Source organism: Hemiscyllium ocellatum, chromosome 8 (assembly GCF_020745735.1).
Source record: "Hemiscyllium ocellatum isolate sHemOce1 chromosome 8, sHemOce1.pat.X.cur, whole genome shotgun sequence".
Lineage (NCBI taxonomy): Eukaryota > Metazoa > Chordata > Chondrichthyes > Orectolobiformes > Hemiscylliidae > Hemiscyllium > Hemiscyllium ocellatum.
In genome coordinates, this window is record NC_083408.1 from 36173994 (window position 1) to 36193674 (window position 19681).

A 19681-nucleotide genomic window follows, 5' to 3' on the forward strand; every position below is an offset into this window, starting at 1 on the left:
GTCGACTCTCAGTGCAGCAGGATACGGAGGACAGTGTGAGCAGGAACTCCCACGGAGGAATGAAAAAGCTGTTTACTCAAGCAGGGCCAAATCTCGTTTTGACAATTGGGCGACCAGACCAGCCCCTGTACAGACTAAACAAAATGTCTGCCAGTGCAGCCTCATCCATAAGGAATCCCAGGTGCTCAAAAGGAAATATTGTTTTTATAATCTATAAAAGAGGAACGTGTCAGCTCATGCCCTGATCCCTCCCTCCCTCCCTCCCCACCCCCAACAACCCACAGTCTTAAAGGGAGGATTATCGCCACTGCCCGCCTCAGACTGGTTTCGAATTCAATGCCATCAGTTTCTTTGCTTCGTCCGTGGAATCGGTGGAACTGGGCAGACTGGCTTGTCGGCGGTTCTGCTTCTTCATCTTCAGCAGGTAGTAGACCACGAGGGCTAGTACCACAGCGATACAGATGGCTAGGACCACGGCAATGGCAATGCCAGCTTCAGAGACAGAGATAGTTCAGGAAGGAGCAAGAGAGAGAGAGAGAGAGAGAGAGAGAGAGAGAGAGAGAGAGAAAGGAAGAGATTTGTTATATAACACCCTAACAATTCCCAATGCCTCTCTCCTGTCACCACATCCCTAATACCTCACCACATTTCATCCCTCTCCACCGTCAATCCCTTCCTAATCTATCCCCACTTGGCATGGTGGCTCAGTGGTTAGCTCGGCCACCTCAAAACACCAAGGACCTGATTCGATTCTGGCCTTGGAGTTTGCACGTTCTCCTCATGTCTGTTGGGTTAGTCATAGTAAAAAAACCCATGTCAGGAGTGGATGCGATGCTTTCCTGAGACTCAATGGGCCCAATGGCCTCTTTCTGCACTCCAGGAATTTCAAGACTCTTAAATCCCTCTCCCCTATCACTCCCTTCCTAACCCTTCACCCTTCTCATAGTCACTCTCTTCCTAATCCCTCTCCATCCTTCATCTCTCTCCATTGTCACTCCCTGCCAACTCTTTATCCTGCTCAACATCACTCCTTCCCTAAGTCCTCCCTACCCTCCATATGCTTCCTACATCTAATCCATTTTCCTCCACCATTAACTCCACTGTGAAAACCACCTTTTAGCCTCGTTAATACCCCTCAGCAAGGAAAAAAAACTCACCATTTGAATGCTTTTCTTCTTTCTGCCTTTCAAAGAAGCCTCGGGAAAACACATCCTTTCCTATATATAAATAAAACAACAAGGATGACATGGGGTCAGAACATCATTCCAAACAAAGACTGATCCAGCAGGAAACAGACAGCGTGAAGCCTGCTCAAAGTGGACCACACAGACAGGGACAGGTAGATGTTGTGGGATGGTTCGAACAGCCAGAGCAGTGGGAAGTGCGATGGGCCACCCAGAAAGACCCTGTACTCTGCACACAGACACAGGCAATGCCTTCCTGCACGGTCACCAGGCCATGGGGAGCCACAGAAACCTCCAGGTTGATTTCCTTTCCGGCAACAGGCTGGGATCTTGTTTGTTTTAGCTTCCAGTACTGTCAGTAAAAGGTGTCTACAACTGATCTTTATTTCCCAGAGAAAGTCTGTCCTTCATCGAAGGGCCACCGGTAGTGAGTTTGATTGCGGCTTGCCCATTCAGCTTGGCTATTTCGGCGGGCAGTCGACCATGTTGGTCTGGAATCATGGGCAGGCAAAGACAGAAGTTTTTTTTCCAAAAAATGCCATTTAATGAAGTTACTGGATTTTGATGACAATTCAACACTATTTCCAGATACTTTTAAGATAATGTCAAATTCTCAAGTTGCCATGGCTTTATTTGAATTCCTGTTCCCTGGATTAACTGTACAATATGCCAACACGATTAAACATGGTAATAGTGATTTTTGGACAGAGGAATGCCAATCAGCTGCTCCAGTCTGTTATAAATTCAATGGCCTTATTCCTGGTCCCATGTCAAACTCTGTCCAGGTTGGCTTACGCACTGCTACTGTTCAAGAAAGGTAGTAAAGGAAAAGCCAGCAAACTGTAGACCGGTGAGCCTGACATTGGTGGTGGGCATTGTTGGAGGGAATCCTGAGGGACAGGATGTACATGTATTTGGAAAGGCAAGGACTGATTAGGGATAGTCAACATGGCTTTGTGCATGGGAAATCATGTCTCACAAACTTGATTGAGTCTTTTGAAGTAACAAAGAAGATTGCTGAGGGCAAAGCGATGGACGTGATCTATATGGACTTCAGTAAGGTGTTCGAAAAGTTCCTCATTGGATATTGGTTAGCAAAGGTTCAATTTCACGGAATACAGGGAGAACCAGCCATTTGGATACAGAACTGGCTCGAAGGTTGAAGACAGAGGGTGGTGGTGGAGGGTTGCTTTTCAGACTGGAGGCCTGTGACCAGTGGAGTGCCACAAGGATCGGTGCAGGAACCACTGCTTTTTGTCATTTACATAAATGCTTTGGATGTGAACTTAGGAGGTATAGTTAGTAAGTTTGCAGATGACACCAAAATTGGAGGTGTAGTGGACAGCAAAGGTTATCTCAGATTACAAGGGGATCTTGATCAGATGGGTCAATGGGCTGAGGAGTTGGAAATAGAGTTTAATTTAGGTAAATGTGAAGTACTGCATTTTGGGAAAGCAAATCTTAGCAGGACTTATACACTTCATGTTAAGGTCCTAGGGAGTGTAGCTGAACAAAGAGACCTTGGAGTGCAGGTTCATAGCTCCTTGAAAGTGGAGTCGCAGGTAGATGGGCTAGTGAAGCCGGTGTTTGGTATGCTTTCCTTTACTGGTCAGAGCATTGAGTCTAGGAATTGGGAGGTCATGTTGCGGCTGTTCAAGATATTGGTTAGGCCACTGTTGGAGTATTGCTTGGAATTCTGGACTCCTTCATATAGGAAGGATGTTGTGAAACTTAAAAAGGGTTCAGAAAAGATTTACAATGATGCTGTCAGGGTTGGAAAGTTTGAGCTACAGGGAGAGGCTGAACAGGCTGGGGCTGTTTTACCTGGAGCATTGGAGGCTGAGGGGTGACCTTATAGAGGTTTTATAAAATCATGAGTGGCATGGATAGGATAAATAGGCAAGGTTTTTTCCCTGGGGTGGGGGAGTCCAGAACCAGGGGGCATAGGTTTCAAGTGAGAGGGGAAAGTTTTAAAAAGGAACCTAAGGGGCAACTTTGCCACACAGAGGGTGGTACGTGTATGGAATGAGCTGCCAGAGGAAGTGGTGGAGGCTGGTACAATTGCAACATCGAAAAAGACATTTAGATGAGTACATGAGTAAGTAGGGGTTAGAGGGATTTGGGCCAAGTGCTGGCAAATGGGACCAGATTAATTTAGGATATCTGGGCTGCATGGAGAAGTTGGACCAAAGGGTCAGTTTCTGTGTCGTACATCTCTATGACTATGAGTACCCTGTCAATCTCAAGAGCCTCAGATGAACTAGGAAAGAACAAAACCTGCAGTTACTTGGTAACTTGCTCAATCACTGACTATCTCAAAGTACACTACAGCCAATCACGTAGCTTTGAAGTGTAATCATGACTGGAATGTAGTAACAGCAATGAGTTGATTGCAATTTCCTGCTACACCCCACTGAAATTTCAGCCTGAATTATTTACTCAAGTCTCAGGCATGGATGCCGAACCCACAACTTTCTGATTCAGGGGTAAGGTGGCTACCCAATGAGCCGCAGCTGACACCTGGAAGACAACAGTGCGATTGAATGATTACCTATTCGCAGGGCTCAGAGACTGGTCTGCCTACAGAGCAGTAGTCATTGGATCTACCCTGTTCAGGTTTATGAACATAGGAACTAGGCATAAAAACAGGCCATTTAGCCCCTCTAGCCTGCTCTGTGATTTAATTGGCTGACTGGAAAACCAAACCAATTCCACATTCCTGTCTATCTCCCTTGATTGTACTGCGTAGCAAGAATCTATTCACCTCCACCTTATAAATACTTAATGACCCTGCCTCCAACTCCTTCCAATGTTCTCTCACCTTTGGAGAGAAAGGTCCTGATAGGGTACCCTCTAATTTTAAAACCGTGCCCCCTAGTTTGGACTCACTCATAAGAGGAAATATCCTTTCCATGTTCACCTCAAGACCATCCAGGATTTTATATACTTTGATCTAGTCACCTCTCATTCTTCTAAACCCAATAAGAAGAGACAGCCCAGTTTAAATAAAACTTGCGTGTCCATTTTCCTAACTCAGTCCGTCCCCATTCCTCCCTGGCCCCTGTACTCATTGGATCGTATGATAACTCCAAGTTAAAAGTGCCGTAACTTTAAAAATTCTTGTCCTTAAGTATGTAAGTTAGCTTGCTGAGCTGGAAAGTTTGTTTTCAGACGTTTTGTCACCATGCTAGGTAACATCATCAGTGAGAGTCTCTGGCGAAGAGTTGGTGGTATGTCCCGCCTGAACACATCGACTTAGACCCCATTTACCTTCCCTTGAAAAAAGAACCGGAAATGAAATCACCCACCTTCAGAAACCAAGGCCTATAAATAGAGGGGGGGGGGGGGGGGGGGAAAACATACCAGCAGCCCTTCACCAGAGACTCTCACTGATGATGTTACCTAGCATGGTGACGAAACGTCTGAAAACAAACCTTCCAGCTCAGCGAGCTTACTTACTTATCAACCTGAGCTACAAAATCTTCTCAAAAATTGCTAATTCTTATCCTCATTTCCAAATCTCTCCATGTCTTCAGCCCTCTGTGATCTCAGTGAGTATTTGCAAAATCTGTCCCCCTCATGTCCATTACCATTCATTGCATCTCTATGCTCTGAAATTCTCTCTATAACACTACAAGCGGTTCTTTAAACCCTTCCTCTCTGCCCAAGTTTTTTTGATCTCTTGTCCTAACATTTCCCAGGGTGTTTCAGTATCTTTGTTTGATACCGCTGCTGTAAAGCAAATTTTAGTCCCAGTCAAGGTGCTACATACATGCACGTTGTTGTTGTAGTCGTCAATAGGTCTCACTGAAAAGGCAACACTATTTGTTTCAAGTCAAAGCAAGCAATACTCCACCCAGCTCACTCCCTCCTCAGGGCCAGGGGGCAAACTGTCTTGAATGTGTCATTTGAAACAGTCAAGCATCTTCAAAAGATGCCACAGTCACCTGAATGCATCGAAATGGGGCTCAAAGTCCACACTCAGGCCAGCATCAGCCCCTGAGGGTGGAGGGTACACAATGCCTGACCACTCACAAATGACAGGTCAGAGAATAGGCTCCAAGTTTAACTGGCTTTGTCCAATAGGAGTGAAAAAGGAAGTGGTTTGATCTGGAAGGTATTCGCTGTACTGGGATGCAGTACAATGGGAGGGAATGGCGGTGTCACATTGGCGCTGAGGGCATTGGGGTGGGGGCTGCACGTGGCAGTCAGCAGATACCGTGGTCCTACCTGTGACCCCCCTGCAGGCATTCAAGCACGCCTTCTCCGTTTCAAAGCGGTTCTCATTGCCGTCACAGCCTCCGTATGTGAAGCGCTCGCAGGACCTGGTGTAGGGATTGTAGTAAAAACGGCTGAAGTCAGCTCGGCATTGGCCAGTGATGGGCGGGTACACACAGCGAGCTGGGAGCAAGAGACAACGCCAGTTAATTCTCCAAAACGCAGCCACCACAACCACTCATTGTTCAGAGAACCTCAGAGACAGCGAGAGAGAGAGAGACAGCGAGAGAGAGAGAGAGACACACACAAACAAGAAGGCATGCACAGGCAAGGATGTGGAAGAGAAGTATGGCATGGAGTGTTTGTGTCAAACAGCCCGTTTCTATGTTGAGTATCCCACATAGAAATGTTCTCTCTCTCACTTCCCCCAGAGATTGCCCTCCCAAATACATCCCAATTGGATATGGTTCAACAGTTCCTCTGATCAATAATGACATTTCGATGAAACTGCAGTGATATTATTGGATAGAGGAATACACCCAGAGAGTCCATGTGTTTGCAGTGGGCTATCCAATCAATAGCAATGGGCCAAGTTTTACCAGCTCTCTGGGGAGGAGCTAGACACAAGGAATGGGACCTCTAAACCAGTGAGGGAAGCTGGGGTTTAGAGCATCAGTCACCTTTCCATTTGGGGAAGGGTGAGGAAGATGCACCCTTGCAAAGGCCCATTGGGTTTTATAAATGAACTCAGGCCGTCTTTCTGCATGGCAACACTGTAAACACTGATGCTCTCCCCATTGGCTCAATGGGAAGGGATGATGGCCATCTATTTAGGCGCTCCTTCATCTGGCAGAACATGCCTACCCTCACCTCGCCAAAACCCACATTTTCCTTGGCGAGGTCCCAGTAAACCCAGGCCGACCTATGTTTGAAAGCTAGACCGTCCAGACGCAGTACCACTGGTGACCACCTCCGCTGGTGGCATTGCTGAGCAGCCAGATCTGGTGCTTGGCTGACAGTTTCCTGGTGGGGATCAGGTGACCATTTTTGAAAAGGGATCTATCAGAAAATGCCAGTGGCAGGGATTGCCCTGGCTTTCCTGTCCATCGCCATGATAATTAAACAGTGCAGGGAATCTAAAATGTACTGCACATCTTCCATTGAAAAATTTACCTTTCTCCTTGGGAATATTTATATCCAGCAGTTTGTTGAATCGTTCCCTTACTGCAAAACAAATGTCAAAATGATGAATTGGTTACAATAATTTCACGTCAACCTCTTCCTGCCGCGCTATACATGAAAAGACAGAAGAGAAAAGTTCCTCAGGATAATGCAAGACTGTGCTCAGATATACTGAGGCAGCAGGTTGAGAAAGAATAGACAAATACAGACACTGGGTCTTCACTTCCTGGACTGGGTGCAACTCTGACTTTGAAGGACAACGACACAATGGAAAAGGCAGGAGGGTTCTGGGCTCAAACCCCAAGGTGAATCAACAGAACAATTGGAAACAGGAGAAGAAGGAGAGAATAAAAGGACAGGCATCATCTAGCTGTTCTCTTGCTAATTACAAGGTAGTGACAGACAATGGAAGTGTATCTGTAGTTGTTTCCTGCCTATGCCTAACACAATTTGACCATTCTGGCCCCAGTGGGCAAACTGTTACCTGTCAGACTAGGAATGGGAGATGAAACACTGCCAGTTACGTTCCTGTGAAGCCTAAGGGTTAGCCATCATTTTTAGGCACCAACTCCTTACACACCAACCTGTGTTTGATGGATTGTTGGTGCTGTCAGATGCAAACCAGTACTGGCTCCATCTGGTGGTCACTCCTCAGTAATGGGACAAACCCTGCCATAATGCCAGTTGACAACGTGTTAGCCAAGTGAATACACACGGCTGTTCCTGGCACCTGGAGTTCCAATAATACTCAAAACCATGATGATGCCAAACACAAGCTCTCATTCCATTCTACCCTGCCCTCATGGTCATAACTCCTGTAACAGGGCTTGATGTTTCCAACTCCTCAATCAGATTACTATCGCTTTCAAGCACCTTTGAATGACGTTGAGGGGTGCTATGACATAGGGCTTTCCCATAGTCTGTAGGTTGCCAGGTGCAGACCCATTGGTGGCCACCTCTCCTGGTGGCACTGCTGAGCTTGGCTGATAGTCACCTGGCTCCCATCCAGGAGCAACTTTTAAAAAACAAAAGGGGGTATATCAGAAAACACCAGTTTTCTCAAAAGGTGGGGAAGAGATTCAGGCAGCAATTTTCCCAGTTGGATTCCATGCTGCCTCATGTTAATCAGATGCCGATGGGAGAGAAATTCCTCAAAGTTACTCCTGATAATTGATTCTATTAATTTTCGTGAAGACAAGAAGTGAAACTGTTCGATCTGATGCAGCTTGTGTACCTACTAACAATGTTTTGGAATATAGACCCTTCTTTAGCCTGTTGTCAATTCATTAGTCCCTTTGCCAGCGTCCACTAATGCTAGAACAATGGTCATTAATTAAATCTCCTCCCTGGCATTTGTTTGGATGGTGGAGGTGAGCATCTTCCATCATTGAGAATGTGTTTTTGGGTCTAGTTAGCCGACTTAGCTCTGCCAACTCATTCGTAAAGATAGGATTATGCTTGAAAATGTATGGCTTAACTCCTGCCTTATAATGACTGGCCAACTTTGGTATTCTTCCCCATTTTGAAGAATGGGGATCATGGTGCTGACTGCTCTCTCCTCTGTTGTGGGGCTGGGAGACTTGTCTTTCGACCATAATTCTTTTCCCTTCAGCCTCCCCAACTAGCTTGAAAATGTTTTCACCTCTTACCTCAGCAAAGGGCTTTACTTTCCTTTTTACACACAGACACACAGAGGGGTGCGGAAGCAGAATCCATTGGCCATTTTTGAAGATGTCAGTGGAGAAAGATTCAAAGGAGTGAGTGTTGCAGGGAGTTGGGAATAAGTGGGCAGCCTTCTCAAAAAGCAATCACAGGCGTGCCACAGCCACCTCCCACGCTGAAAGGGGCTTGGACATGGAGAAAAAGCAGGAAAAGTAGCAAGTGAAAAAAGGGCCAAATTGCTGATGTGATGGGCTGAGCAGCCAGCCCTCTGTCGGTGATGTGGATTCTCTAACCTGGTCTGGACCGGAGCAGGATCACCCGATACGAGGATTGACTAATATCTGAAGGGGGTACTCACTGTGTTTGCAACTGGCCTCATCCGATTTATCTTTGCAATGTGGAGTTTCATCGCACTCGAGGTTACTGTCAATGCAGCAGTTATCACCACACTTGAACTGGCCCTCACCGCAGTTCCCTGTGCATTCTGCGGAGGAGTGAAAGGACAAGTGAGAGGGGGGCCATGCAGAGGTGAGAGTCAAAAGTTCAAACACTCCCCAATCTTTGGAGCACTGAGGGTTTACACACATTGAGGCTGTGCCTGGTTAAATGCTTTATATCCAACTGAAAAAGCCAGCGTTGTTTTGTCTCCCCTCTCGGCCTTGACTGAACTATCCTGATTTAATCACAATGTGCTTTTAGGCCTAAATTTACCGGCTTGAATTTATACCATTTTGTTCTCGTGCAATTTACTTTGCAGCACCTTCTCAGGAACCTCCTATCCAGGTCATAAAAGCCCGAGTTTTGCCCGTCTTCCATCAATATTTTAGACTTCAGAGACAAGGGATCAGCTGGAGATTTCTTTCAGTCGTTCAGCTGGTCCCTTGCACCTCAGTAAGCAGAAGCACTCCAGATGCACTTCGGCCAGAGCGCTCTTTGCTAAGGCATCCTCAGACTCTTATTAGTTCAGCTCAGTTCAGCCGACTGTTCAATGCAAGCAGGATAGACGAGGCAGCAGTAAAACAGGCTTGGTGGGCCCGTGCTTTCTCGTACAATTCTGATCCATCCAAGCTTCTTCTCATTTGGAAGTTGGTGAATTCTAATGTTAAGGCTGGATTGAGACCACACCAATCCTGGATGTGCAGCCCACCCAGACGCACACCCTTTCCCTAGCCCTGCATTTCCCATGGCTACCCCACCTAACCTGCCTATCTTTGGACTGTGGGAGAAACCGGAGGAAACCCACGCAGGCATTGGGAGAACATGCAAACTCCATATAGACAGTTGCCCAAGGGTGGAATCGAACCGGAGGTTCCTGACACAGAGACAGCAGGGCCAATCACAGAGCCACCATGCTACCCCCCTCACTCTGACCTGACTCCTCTGTGAGGAACGGTTTTCCACCATCCAGCCAAAGGTTCAGGTTTAACCCAAGACCTTAACACTTCATCTGAATTTCTTTTCCCACATGTCTCTCGCTAATGGACCTTTGGGACGTGCGCATTTGGGTCATCATTGCCTTCTACGTCATCGAGAAAGATAGTCAGTCAGAAACCTTGCCTCCTGATTCTATGCAGATTTGTAGTTTACTGGATTATGGCAATGCACAGCAACCTCCTGCTAAACAGTTCCACCATTTTACATTTATAACTTGAATCAGCTCCAACTGATGTTAGTGCTCCCAAAGAGAACAATCATCAATTCCCTATCAATTGGCTCCATGTGCAGTGACCCCAACCACAATGGTTTTGAACGCTGGAGTCACAGGATGGTCTACTGGCTACTGACTGGCATCCTCAAGAGCATGATAAAAGGAAGAGGATAGAGTGGTACTAGTCTTTGTGGCAACTGATTGGAATTTGAATTGATAAAACTATGCCCTGTTATTAGCGGTGGTGGTTGCTAGGAGAGAGATTAGTTAACATCTTTGGCACATAGAAAGGAATAAAGGAAGCATTTTAAATGGGTTATCTGCGACTTTGGAAGTATTGCTTTACAAAGGCCTTCACTGTCACTCAGTGTAATACTGAGGCCTAGTCTTTCATTAAGCTGAGGGTTGGTCTATCTTGGATTAAAATCTACTTGGTACATCTCAGAGAAGTTCTCTGGACAGTTCTCCCTGCATTCCTGGACCATATTTATCCCTCAACCAATATTTGGAAGAGTTTAGCTGGTCTTTTGCCTCAATTCTGCTTTGGGAAATTACTGGTGCACATTTCCTGCTTTATAGTGCTGACACTTGATTGTCTTTGAAGTATTTTGAGACAACCTGAACAAGTGCAAAGAATTACTAAAGTACAAGTCCTTTTCTTAGTGTGAGCAATTAGGAAGGGATAATATATACACTGAAGTGGTACTCACGTGGCAAACCTGATCTGCCTGAAGACTTTGTGTTTGCTGGAAGAAAGAACAATGAACAGTCAGTACTTTTACAATGATGCCAGTGGATGTTACTATTGGAGAAGCCCAATATCAGACCAAACCCTGGTTTGATATGTCGTGTTTTATTAAGCATGGTGGTCTTTCACTCAAATGAGCACAAAGTTATAGATTTGCTTTTGAAAACAAAATCGAATGCCTACAAGTGAAGAAATGAAATAAAACAGACCAAGCTAATTACATATTACATATAGAACATGGATTTGGGAGATGTCCAAATGGATGGCAAAAGCAAATAGGTATCTATCCCCAACACAAACACCTCACAATCATCAGGGAGAGCAGGGGCAAGGGAGACAGAGCATGAGGTGGGGTTGGGTGGGGGGGGAGGAGGAGGAGAGATGGAGAGGCGCACACACACACACACACACACACACACACACACACACACACACAGAGGGAGTGAGCGCGGGGGGGGCGAGAGAGCACGCGTGGGAGGGGTGAGAGAGCATGCGCGGGAGGGGGAAGAGGGAGAGAGCACGCACGTGGAGAGAGCACATAGTTTCAAGGCACCAGCTCCAACATGGGCAAAGAGACTGTACTCCAGGATGTATCAATACTCCTCCATATTGGATGACACTTGGAGGACGCACAGAGGGTGGCAAGAGCAAACAATGTACTCTGGGTGGTCATCCATGTGGTATCAACAAATGGTTCCAGACACTGAATAATGTAAAGACTCAAGATCCTGACAACATTCCAGAAACAGTACTGAAGTCCTAGGCTGCTACAGAAACCCTCAGCATTGTGTTTGTGTCTATATGTCCCCGTCGGTCTGTGATGAGGGGGGCAGTGGGGTTTAATCTCTGGTTAGAAACATTCTTGGCACGTGCCAGTCAAGTAAGCTGGCTACATTGCCTGGAGCAGACCTGATGGGCATCAGCAAATGTGGGATGGACCTGAACACAGAACAGTACTGGGCGCTCCTGACTGCACCAGCTCCAGAACAGAGCTTGCCTGGTACACATTCAGAGCCTTGCCAGGATGACACACAAGGTATCTCAGGCTAAGACTGACAACGCTGACGTGGTGTGTCCAAGGCACGACCTATTCCGAAGAAAAGTCACACCAGACTCCACGCTGTGGACACCGCCGTCTCGCCCTGCCCATCAATGTACCCTTCCACATCCACTGTACCCGGAAACCCTTTTCCCCACCCGCAGTTGGAGAAGCAGTATAGGCTGGCTGATGTGGCCAACTTGGGGGCCAAGCTCATGTCGGATGGCTAAGTTTGCACAGGCCCACAACCAATGGGTGTTGGAAGGGATTCAGGCCTCATGCAACTGCATCCCCAAATTAGCTGTCGGGGTAAGATTCTGGGTGCCCGCTTCACTGGCCCACTGCCCACTGACCTTTGACACCGCTGCACGCCTGCTGGCATTCTTTCTCGCCCACAAAGTTGTTCTTGTTGCCCTTGCAGCCACCATAGGTGAAGGGCTCACAGGTGCCCTTGTCCGCCTCATAGCGCCAGCGAGGGAAGGACCCACGGCAAGGCCCCACCTTCTTGTCTGCTGTACAGTATTCTAGAGGGGGTGGGGGGGGGGGCGGGGGGGGGGGGGGGGTGAAGAATAGGAGTGAAGGTGAAAAACAGTAGAGGTCAATACCCATGGACGAATCACCATTGGTTTTGGGTGGGAAGTCACCCAGAAAAGTGCATTACAGAAACAGGCTCTTTAATTAACACCAGCCTTGGTAATCCCAACAAACCTCATTTCCCCTCCACACACAGCACCACCCCCGGAGAATTTTGACCACAGTCAAATCTGGGGAAGAACAGTTTTTAAAGAACATATTAGTGAGTGGTAACAACACAGAACCTGCTGCCACAGTGATGGGAACTCGGGGTGGAGTTGGGGTGATGAGGAGGGAGGAGGGAGGGGGAAGGAGGATCATTGATTTCTAAAAAGGATTGGATGGGAACTCAAAGGATACGGACTTGAAGGGCTCCGGGATAAAGTGAAGGCACTGAGATTATTCTGGGAGGAACTCGCAATAGGCTGGGACATTTCTCACTGGAGTGTAGGGGGTTGAGAGGCAGCCTGGTAGAATTTATAAAATAATGAGGGGTATAGGCAGTGTTATGAAGATGTGGGTATACTTTTAAGAGAGAGTTAAAAGCAGCAGAACTACCGAACCCAGCACCAAGTGTACTCGACAATGGTAACAATCTAACACCAGGTCCGGGAGTTTGGGGGCTTGGGTGGGAAAGACTAACAAATGCTTTCTATTGACCAAGGAAGCAAAGAAAATTTTAAAAAAGCATTTACAGGCACTCAGAAGGAATAGATAGGTTGGTGTACTTATGTAATATTCCAGAGGAAGACATATGGAAGGAGCATCTGAGAAAAACTTGCCTTCAGAATGTTATATGAACAATTGTCCTCTTTGGAACCACACATTTCAACAAAGGGTTTTGAATAAAAAGGTTAAGAATTGACATTGCTGGTGTGAAGGACACTTTGGAAATGAAGGAGATTTCTGAAATACAGAGGAACCTCAATTATCCGAATTTTGGGTCCGTGACCTGTACTGGTTTAGACAGATTTGGGGGTATGAGAAATCCCAGATTTGAGCACTTGCAAGTTAGTATCCTAATCTTTAAACAAAATGTAAGTGAGACAATTTGTTGAATTCGGTGACTTGTGGTTGATTAAATTAAAAAGAGTGAGAGAAATGGCTCTTAAAATTGCTGAAGAAATTCTGGGATTTGAAAATGATTCTGAAATTTGCCCAGGAAGTTTAGAAGGAAAGAAAAAGGCCTTACTTTTAGAATTAGCAAAAAAAGTTAGATTTGGGTTTAAGCAAGGATAAATTGAGGAAAATGGAATTCAAAGGCAAACACGCAGGGGGTGAGAGCGAGAGCGAGAGCGAATTTGAACTTGAGAAGTTGTGACTTAGTCAGCAAAAGTCAAATTAACAGGATGGAGATATATATATAGATATATAGATATGTTGAAGCCTTTTTTATTTCATTTGAAAATTGGCTAGGCAGACGGTGTGGTCGGAGGATTTATGAGTAATGCTAGGTCAGACTAAACTGGTAGGCAGAGCAAGTCAGGCATTTGTCGTATGGTCAGATGAGGTGTTAAGAGATTATGAACAGGCTATTTTAAGTGCTTATGAATTGCTACCAGAAGTATAAAGAAGGAACCAGGTCAGACTTCTGCCGAGTTCAAAAGAATTAAACATAGTCAATTTGATTGATGGGTGCGGGCTTTGAAAATAGATAGGACATTTGAGGCTGAGAGAGAGCTATTTTCAAGCAGTCCGTTTACATGCTGGGTCATGGCAGTTCTCCTCTCAACTGTTCAATTTTCCGCAGTTTTATACTCCAGGGCATCAGATTGTGTCATTGGTTTTAAGATTGTCAATATACTCAATTCAAACTTGACAGGAGTTTGTTGTGTTTCGGGTATAATTTAAACTGATGGGCTGAATGCGAACTAGTTTTTATCTCCAAGCAACGAACTGATGGTGTGGGTCGACCCAGCGTTACATTGTTACCATTTTTGAGTATATTTGGTGCTGGGTCTGGTAGTTTTGCTGCTTTTAACTCTCTTAAAGTACACCCACACCTTCATAATAATAGATCTAAATGTAGTTAACTTCTCCGAGATGGTGAATTTCAAAACTTGGGGGCACATTATTAATGTGAGAGGATAGAGACTTAAAAAAAGACTTAAGAGGCAAATGTTTTACACAGAGGGTGGTTCATGTGTGGAATGGACTTCCTGAGGAAGTGACCAGTGTGGGTAGAATTACAGCATTTAATAGGCATTTGGATGGACACATGCATAGGAAAGGTTTGGAGGGATATGGACTGGGAGCAGGGAGGTGGGACTAGTTTAGTTTGGGATTACATTTGGCATGGACCGGTTGGACCAAAGGGTCTGTTTCCATGCTGTATGACTATGACCCCCCTCTGTACTGTAAATAAAGCAATGTCCTCCTTCATATAGCCCCATTCACGTATCATCTGGACCTTTCCCCCTTGTGTTTCTGTAGCTCTTCAAATAACCCTTGTGGGGCAGTGTGCTCCACATTCACACCTCTTGGACCAAATATGCTTTGCATGAATTCATTATTGGATGTATTGACTATTTTAGGATGATGTAGAACATGATAGAAACAGGCCAAACAGTCTATCCCAGTATTCATGCTCCAGTCAGGGCTCCCATTTCTTATCCTAATCTAACATTCTAACAATCTATTCCCTTCTCCCTCTCGTCCTTATCTCATTTCCCCTAAAAGCATTGCTGTTATTCCCAATAAGTACTCCCTGTGGTAAGGAGTTCCCTATTCTCACTACTCTCTGGGTGAAACGGTTTGCACCAGTCCCCAGTCAGTGACTGCCCTACACTGACAGCTTCCAGTTTTGCTCTTGCCCACAAGGAAACCCACTCTCCCTGCACCCACGCCACCAAAACCCAGCTCAAAAAGCTTCAGTTTTCAAAAGCAGAGAGCCAGCCTGTCAACTCTTTCCTGATATTTATACTCAAACATTTCTCATGTAAGTTATCTCTGTATCCTCTCCAGTGGCTCTATGTCCTTTCTATAACATCTCGTAGAAGTTCGCATCGAATCCCTACATTTTGGACCCTGCATCCCAACAAGGCCACATCAACCCTCTGAAGAGTAACCCACCCAGACCCACTTATCCTATATTTACCCCTAACTAATGCACATAACCTACACATCCCTGATGGGCAACTTAGCATGGCCAATTCACTTAACCTGCACATCTTTGGACTGTGGAGGGAAATCCACGCAGACACAGAGAATGTGCAAACTCCACACACAGTTGCCCGAGGCTGGTACCGAACCAGATTCCCTGCTGCTGTGAGGCAGCAGTACTAACCACTGAGCCACCGTGCCACCACGGTGAGCAGGTCTGCAGAGTGCTCTTACATGCAGTCTAACCAATTTTAGATACAGGTTTAGCCTAATTTTCCTTCTTTTCAATTCAATTGATAGAAAAATAAAACTCAACGCTTTGTTTGTTTTAGTTCTAAGGTCTGGGTAATCCACAATGCAGCCTTTAGTGAATGCCGTATTAGTATATTTATGAGTCCAGGTTTGCCTCTGCAAATGGAAATAGCGTCACTCTGCCTTTAGTATCATAGAATCTCTACAATGTGGAAACAGGCCACTTCGGCCCAACAAGTCCTCAAATACCCCCAAAGTGTAATGCATGCAGACCCATCCCTCTACCCTATTACTGTACATTTACCCCTGACTAGTACACCTAAACTACACATCCTTGAACACATATTTTAAACATCTCGATCACGTTGCCTCTCAACTTCTTCGAGAAAACAACCCTCGCCTGTTCATCCTTTCCGGATTCATCTACCCTCTCTTTTGGTATTGTTCACAATTTGCATATTGATGGGAGCTTTTCATAATCAAGAGTTCCAATCTTTGCTCTGTAATCCTAGCGTGATCTCGACACAGCTCTGCACGCGGTTCACGAAAATTCTTTGCTTTTTCCATTCCGAGCAGCGTCAGTGAGCAGGGGTGAATGAATCCCATTGCGACGAGTGTGCACTCACCCTCGGATTGTTCGGGAGAGAGGACAGTGACGGACATGGTGTCGGTGGTCATCTGGCCTGCCGTGTCTTTGACAGTCAGCTGAAAGACATACTGTCCTACCTTCAGGTTAGACACCAGCTGCTCATCCTGATGTTGAGTTTTCTGAGGAGAGGCAGAGAATAAACATTGATGCAACCTTTTTGAGTCCAAGAACTTGCCTTTCGGCCGCAACGCCAGCGATGGCCGTTTTTTGCAAAGTGAGCCAAATGTAGCTGCTGCTGCTAATCAACAGTTACCACTGTGGCTTAATCTCAAATGGTCAATACTCCCCCCCCCATGATGCAGTCTCGATGGCCAGCTGTTTACAACCATTTACGTTACGGTACATATATATATAAAAACATGCATTCATTTAAGACCTTACATATGAACTGGAAAGTGATGCTGGAGATTAGAGTCGAAAAGTGTGGCGTTGGAAAAGTACAGCCAGTCGGGCAGCATCCCCCGAGGAGCAAGGGAATCGACGGTTTGGGCATAGACACACATTCCTGATGAAGGGCTTATGCCCGAATTGTCAATTCTCCCGCTCCTCAGATGCTGCCCGACCTGTTGTGCTTTTCCAGCACCACACCTTTCCACATTTACATATGGACATAAGAATAAGAGTAGGCGACACTTTCGTCCCCTCCCCACTCCTGGCTTCTCCCCATTCAACAAAACATCCAATTACTCCACATTCTGTCCCCACCATCACCCCCACCACTCCCCCCATAACCTTTCACCCCCTTTCTTAGCAAGAATCTATCTTCCACTGCTTTAAAAATATCCACAGATTCTGCTTCCATTAACTTTTGAGAAAGAAAGTTGCAAAGACCTTTCAAGGTGAGAGGGAAAAGATTTAAGAGGGACCTGTAAGGAGCAACTTTTTCACCCAGAGGTTGGTGCGTCTGTGGAATGAGCTGCCAGAGTAAGTGGAGGGGGCTGGTACAACTACAACATTTAAAAGGCATCTGGATGGGCACGTGAATAAGAAGGGTTTAGAGGGATGTGGGCCAAATACTGGAAAACAGGAGTAGATTAATTTAGGATATCTGGTCTGTTTTTGTGCTTATATAACTCTCGAACCCTATAACGAATATAAAGCCATTCTCAATAATAGTGATAGGGTTCGGGTTAAAACCTCTCTCCCTCATTCACATGTCCTTCAGGATTGAAAAATCTGCTATTCTCACCCAATTCGGCCTACATTTGGTTCCAGGCCAAAGCATCAGGTTGGACTGATTGTAACACAACTGCCCTCTGTGGGCACACAGTTCAAGGGCAGGTAGGGATGGGCAAGGAACGCTGGCCTTGCCGGCATTACTTGAAATCCAAGTTTTTTTTTTAAAATAGGAGCTCTCAGTCCGTACTCTCACTGGCCATCGGTCAATATAGCAGGGTCAAGGCTCCAAACCCACAATCCTTCAAAACAAGCCAGAGATTGGTCCACACTGACCCATGGCCATCCTAGATGGGCAATGTCAGAAACCGTCAACTGTAGTGACAGCTCATCGACGACACAATGTTTAATCGGCTACTCACTTAAAACATCTACAAAGCAATTCCTGGGAAGATAAAAGGCCCTTTAAAAAGCCAAGATTGGAAAGTTAGATTAGATTACTTACAGTGTGGAAACAGGCCCTTCGGCCCAACAAGTCCACACCGACCCGCCGAAGCGCAACCCACCCATACCCCTACATTTACCCCTTACCTAACACTATGGGCAATTTAGCATGGCCAATTCACCTGACCCACGCATCTTTAGATGGTGGGAGGAAACCGGAGCACCCGGAGGAAACCCACGCAGACACGGGGAGAACGTGCAAACTCCACACAGTCAGTCGCCTGAGTCGGGAATTGAACCCGGGTCTCAGGCGCTGTGAGACAGCAGTGCTAACCACTGTGCCACCGTGCCGCCCATTGAAAAGAACTACCATTTGGGGCCCTGGTCATTAAGTGCGAGTGTTTATCTAGTTTTAGGTTGGACACGAAATCGGTCTCCCTAAAGTTTGCATTCAAGATATAATTGATGTCGTTTGTGGTTTGCTGTATGTTGAGTCAAGCAATAAATACCTCAGACAGCCAAGTTCTATTGAGTCACATGTCTTGAAGATTATTGAAACCACACAAAAAAAACTCCAAGGCTGTCTGGTTTCTGTGCTCAATTACACAGTACACCCCCATAACCGAGTAGCTACAACTGAATGCTGGTCACAGCTAGTGGCTAAAAGGTGAGGGAGGGTTACCTTGGTACCAGAACATCACGTGACACAATGTCAGGCAGCTGTCTTAAAGACACAGGCTCCTGTGTGGTGTGTGAGCTGAGCAATAATACAAGTCCCACTGGCCCCAATATAACAGAGGTGTGGGGGAAAACACCCAAGATGGCTAGTGTCAGAAGATCCATGGTAATGTCTCCCATTTAGTCATCAGGTAACAGAACCTACAGGAGGAAACCCTTGGTGATAGTCCCCAAGGAGTAGGGGGAGTTGGGAGGTGTGTCAGGTCGGGCAGAGAGGAGAGGACACTGGCCTTGCCTAGTAAGCGCAGAGGTGGCTCAAGGTTTCCCGAAGGTGCCAGAGAAGACAGTCTCCTACTCCACAAGGAGGACCCTAAGGAAGTATAAACTTCAGAAGCACTCAGCTTCCATCTCCATTTTACTGTCCGCATTACTGAGCCCTGGAAAACCCAGCCAGCACTGACTAAATTTAAGTCAGCTTCCAAACTGTGCACAAGGAACTCAATTTAATTGCCTATCTCCTGAAAGTTTGATGTAACAACAGGCCTCAAACTATTGCCATAAAATTTGAGGCTGGCGTGTATACAGTGGACTCAGAATGATGTCTACCATTTACTGATGGTTAGGCCAGCACCCACTTTCCCCACCTGTCACGACGTACAGAGTTAGCTCACTATCGGCGTGACCTGGCAGCAAAGGCCCCGAATCCAAGTGGATAGTTGGGATTCAGTCAGACACTCCGAGAGAGTAGGCAGGAGTCAGCTCAGGTTGGAGCACGTTTCTAGCTACTATTTAATCCAGCACTGGTTGGACTGGCTGGTTCAGTTTCTCCTACACCAACAAAACACAGGCATCAAACCATACAACGAGAGCAAAACCAAACTCTGCTCTCAGAAACCTCATGAGCTACCTACCCTCTCCTCAAACAGGAAAGCCCTGTTCACATCAGGATGCAGTCAGTTTCCTGTCTGACCCGGGACAGGAAAGGGGGAGGCGGGGGGGGGAAAGGAATTAAGAAAGACTTGGGTGGGGGGGGGGGGGGGGGGTGGGAGGAGAAGAGGGAGAGGAGGAGGGGATCGAGGGGGACTACAGATGGGGGGGGGGGGAGGGGGAAATTGGGGAGGAGGTAGGAGGAGGGAAATTGAGAGAGAAAAGAGGAGGAGAGGTTGGGATTGAGAGCGCGAGAGGA

General features: G+C 46.4%; 1 protein-coding gene across 1 annotated transcript in view; it reads right to left on the reverse strand.

The window, feature by feature from the left end:
- Positions 1-260: 260 nt before the first annotated feature.
- Positions 261-19681, reverse strand: part of LOC132818114 (kunitz-type protease inhibitor 1-like) — a 56837-nt gene continuing 37416 nt past the window's right edge. Inside the window, exons 3-10 of the mRNA XM_060828811.1 lie at positions 16235-16376; positions 12035-12205; positions 10605-10640; positions 8605-8730; positions 6576-6626; positions 5415-5585; positions 1158-1217; positions 261-492 (exon numbers count right to left, since the gene is read on the reverse strand). Coding sequence (XP_060684794.1) covers positions 317-492; positions 1158-1217; positions 5415-5585; positions 6576-6626; positions 8605-8730; positions 10605-10640; positions 12035-12205; positions 16235-16376 — 933 coding nt within the window. The 3' untranslated portion in view covers positions 261-316. The remainder of the gene's footprint in view (positions 493-1157; positions 1218-5414; positions 5586-6575; positions 6627-8604; positions 8731-10604; positions 10641-12034; positions 12206-16234; positions 16377-19681) is intronic.